The 3,948-nt window shown below is 56.4% G+C and overlaps 1 protein-coding gene across 1 annotated transcript; it reads right to left on the reverse strand.

Annotated features, from left to right (window-relative positions):
- Positions 1–2,229: 2,229 nt before the first annotated feature.
- LOC120941392 (basic salivary proline-rich protein 2-like) lies at positions 2,230–3,246 on the reverse strand. Its single transcript, XM_040354732.1, has 2 exons — positions 2,782–3,246; positions 2,230–2,631 (listed from the first exon to the last, which is right to left on the reverse strand). Exons 1-2 carry the CDS (start codon positions 3,244–3,246, stop codon positions 2,230–2,232), a joined length of 867 nt encoding a protein of 288 aa, XP_040210666.1.
- Between the last annotated feature and the right edge of the window lie 702 nt (positions 3,247–3,948).

Consider the following 3,948-nt stretch of genomic DNA (forward strand, 5'->3'; position numbering starts at 1 on the left):
TAACGTGCGGCAAACTGCGAATGTGAAGGAGAACTCCGGGGGGGGCGCGGGCCGTGCTCTGCGCTTGGGTGAAGAAGAACGAATGAAATGAGAGCCTCGGCTGGGACGGGTTCGGCATGAATTCTGATTTACGTTTCTCGTTCCGGGTTCTGATGAATGCGAAGTCTGATTCTGCGGCACACAAAGCGATGGGAACGCAGTGATGCCGGACGAGCCCCCCTGGTGGCCGCACTCACAGTCAGGCACTTCGGGGTTAAATCTCATTTTTAAAGATAATGAACGGCCCGAAGCTCCACTATTTTCAGCGTTTTGTGACGGATTGTTGGGCGCTGTCATTTTGGAACCCCCAAATTCTCCCGGCTGTAGGAAAGGTGGCCGTGCCGCATTTCCTGATTATTATTTCTGCTTTCAAACCACGACTTGTATTCTAAATCAGCAAATAAGAAACTACAAATTACTGAGAGCCGAGGCCGGCATTCTGTCCAGAAATACTCTAAGCCCTGGCAAGCACCTTCTGTGTGTCTTCATTAGAGGGCGGCACCTTCTGTGTGTCTTCATTAGAGGGCGGCACCTTCTGTGTGTCTTCATTAGAGGGCGGCACATTCTGCGTGTCTCCATTAGAGGGCGGCACCTTCTGTGTGTCTCCATTAGAGGGCGGCACCTGTTGTGTGTCTCCATTAGAGGGCGGCACCTGCTGTGTGTTTCCATTAGAGGGCGGCACCTTCTGTGTGTCTCCATTAGAGGGCGGCACCTGCTGTGTGTCTCAATTAGAGGGCGGCACCTGCTGTGTTTCCATTAGAGGGCGGCACCTTCTGTGTGTCTCCATTAGAGGGCGGCACATGCTGTGTGTTCCCATTAGAGGGCGGCACCTGCTGTGTTCCCATTAGAGGGCGGCACCTGCTGTGTTCCCATTAGAGGGCGGCACCTGCTGTGTGTTTCCATTAGAGGGCGGCACCTTCTGTGTGTCTCCATTAGAGGGCGGCACCTACTGTGTGTTCCCATTAGAGGGCGGCACCTGTTGTGTGTCTCCATTAGAGGGCGGCACCTTCTGTGTGTCTCCATTAGAGGGCGTCACCTTCTGTGTGTCTCCATTAGAGGGCGGCACCTTCTGTGTGTCTCCATTAGAGGGCGGCACCTGCTGTGTGTCTCCATTAGAGGGCGGCACCTGCTGCGTGTTTCCATTAGAGGGCGGCACCTTCTGTGTGTTTCCATTAGAGGGCGGCACCTGCTGTGTGTCTCCATTAGAGGGCGGCACCTGCTGTGTGTCTCTATTAGAGGGCGGCACCTGCTGTGTGTCTCCATTAGAGGACGGCACCTGCTGTGTGTCTCCATTAGAGGGCGGCACCTGCTGTGTGTCTCCATTAGAGGGCGGCACCTGCTGTGTGTCTCCATTAGAGGGCGGCGCCTTCTGTGTGTTTCCATTAGAGGGCGGCACCTTCTGTGTGTCTCCATTAGAGGGCGGCACCTTCTGTGTGTCTCCTTTAGAGGGCGGCACCTGCTGTGTGTCTCCATTAGAGGGCGGCACCTGCTGTGTGTCTCCATTAGAGCGCGGCACCTGCTGTGTGTCTCCTTTAGTGGGCGGCACCTGCTGTGTGTTTCCATTAGAGGGCGGCACCTGCTGTGTGTTTCCATTAGAGGGCGGCACCTGCTGTGTGTTTCCATTAGAGGGCGGCACCTGCTGTGTGTTTCCCTTAGAGGGCGGCACCTGCTGTGTGTTTCCATTAGAGGGCGGCACCTGCTGTGTGTTTCCATTAGAGGGCGGCACCTGCTGTGTGTTTCCATTAGAGGGCGGCACCTTATCTGTGTCTCCATTAGAGGGCGGCACCTGCTGTGTGTCTCCATTAGAGGGCGGCACCTGCTGTGTGTTTCCATTAGAGGGCGGCACCTGCTGTGAGTTTCCATTAGAGGACGGCACCAGCTGTGTGTTTCCATTAGAGGGCGGCTCCTGCTGTGTGTCTCCATTAGAGGGCGGCACCTGCTGTGTGTCTCCATTAGAGGGCGGCACCTTCTGTGTGTTTCCATTAGAGGGCGTTACCTGCTGTGTGTCTCCATTAGAGGGCGGCACCTGCTGTGTTTCTATTAGAGGGCGGCACCTGCTGTGTGTTTCCATTAGAGGGCGGCACCTTCTGTGTGTCTCCATTAGAGGGCGGCACCTTCTGTGTGTTTCCATTAGAGGGCGTTACCTGCTGTGTGTCTCCATTAGAGGGCGGCACCTGCTGTGTGTCTCCATTAGAGGGCGGCACCTGCTGTGTTTCTATTAGAGGGCGGCACCTGCTGTGTGTTTCCATTAGAGGGCGGCACCTGCTGTGTGTTTCCATTAGAGGGCGGCACCTGCTGTGTGTCTCCATTAGAGGGCGGCACCTGCCGTGTGTCTCCATTAGAGGGCGGCACCTGCCGTGTGTCTCCATTAGAGGGCGGCACCTTCTGTGTGTCTCCATTAGAGGGCGGCACCTGCTGTGTGTCTCTATTAGAGGGCGGCACCTTCGGTGTGTCTCCATTAGAGGGCGGCACCTTATCTGTGTCTCCATTAGAGGGCGGCACCTTCTGTGTGTCTCCATTAGAGGGCGGCACCTTCTGTGTGTCTCCATTAGAGGGCGGCACCTTCTGTGTGTCTCCATTAGAGGGCGGCACCTACTGTGTGTTCCCATTAGAGGGCGGCACCTGTTGTGTGTCTCCATTAGAGGGCGGCACCTTCTGTGTGTCTCCATTAGAGGGCGGCACCCTTTCTGTGTCTCCATTAGAGGGCGGCACCTGCTGTGTGTCTCCATTAGAGGGCGGCACCTGCTGTGTGTCTCCATTAGAGGGCGGCACCTTCTGTGTGTCTCCATTAGAGGGCGGCACCTGCTGTGTGTCACCATTAGAGGGCGGCACCTGCTGTGTGTCACCATTAGAGGGCGGCACCTGCTGTGTGTCACCATTAGAGGGCGGCACCTGCTGTGTGTCACCATTAGAGGGCGGCACCTGCTGTGTGTCTCCATTAGAGGGCGGCACCTTCTGTGTGTTTCCATTAGGGGGCGGCACCTTCTGTGTGTCTCCATTAGAGGGCGGCACCTGCTGTGTGTTTCCATTAGAGGGCGGCACCTGCTGTGTGTTTCCATTAGAGGGCGGCACCTGCTGTGTGTCACCATTAGAGGGCGGCACCTGCTGTGTGTCTCCATTAGAGGGCGGCACCTGCTGTGTGTTTCCATTAGAGGGCGGCACCTGCTGTGTGTTTCCATTAGAGGGCGGCACCTGTTGTGTCTCCATTAGAGGGCGGCACCTTCTGTGTGTCTCCATTAGAGGGCGGCACCTGCTGTGTGTTTCCATTAGAGGGCGGCACCTGCTGTGTGTTTCCATTAGAGGGCGGCACCTTCTGTGTGTCTCCATTAGAGGGCGGCACCTTCTGTGTGTCTCCATTAGAGGGCGGCTCCTGCTGTGTGTCTCCATTAGAGGGCGGCACCTTCTGTGTGTCTCCATTAGAGGGCGGCACCTGCTGTGTGTCTCCATTAGAGGGCGGCACCTGCTGTGTTTCTCCATTAGAGGGCGGCACCTGCTGTGTGTCTCCATTAGAGGGCGGCACCTGCTGTGTGTCTCCATTAGAGGGCGGCACCTTCTGTGTGTCTCCATTAGAGGGCGGCACCTGCTGTGTGTCTCCATTAGAGGGCGGCACCTGCTGTGTGTCTCCATTAGAGGGCGGCACCTGCTGTGTTTCTCCATTAGAGGGCGGCACCTTCTGTGTGTCTCCATTAGAGGGCGGCACCTGCTGTGTGTTTCCATTAGAGGGCGGCACCTGCTGTGTGTTTCCAGGATGTATTGGACACAAAAAAGGGGAGTGACCGGGATAAGGTACTGCCCCCCGTCCCCTATGACATCACAGTCACATCCTGGATCCGCCCCTCTACATATCCCCCTGAGGAAGAGGGAGTTTGATGTCCGAAACGCGTTGATCACCTTCTTTTCTATTCAGGG

The sequence above is a fragment of the Rana temporaria genome, chromosome 5 (genome assembly GCF_905171775.1).
Source record: "Rana temporaria chromosome 5, aRanTem1.1, whole genome shotgun sequence".
Taxonomy (NCBI): Eukaryota; Metazoa; Chordata; class Amphibia; order Anura; family Ranidae; genus Rana; species Rana temporaria.

What these genes read in the sequence shown, in the direction of transcription:
- LOC120941392 (XM_040354732.1), bottom strand. Translation starts at nt 3,246, where the DNA reads ATGGAGACACAACAGGTGCCGCCCTCTAATGGAAACACACAGCAGGTG. An exon ending in CTAATGGAGACACACAGCAG is followed by an intron (nt 2,632 to 2,781) that starts GTGCCGCCCTCT and finishes AACACACAGTAG; the next exon opens with GTGCCGCCCTCTAATGGAGA.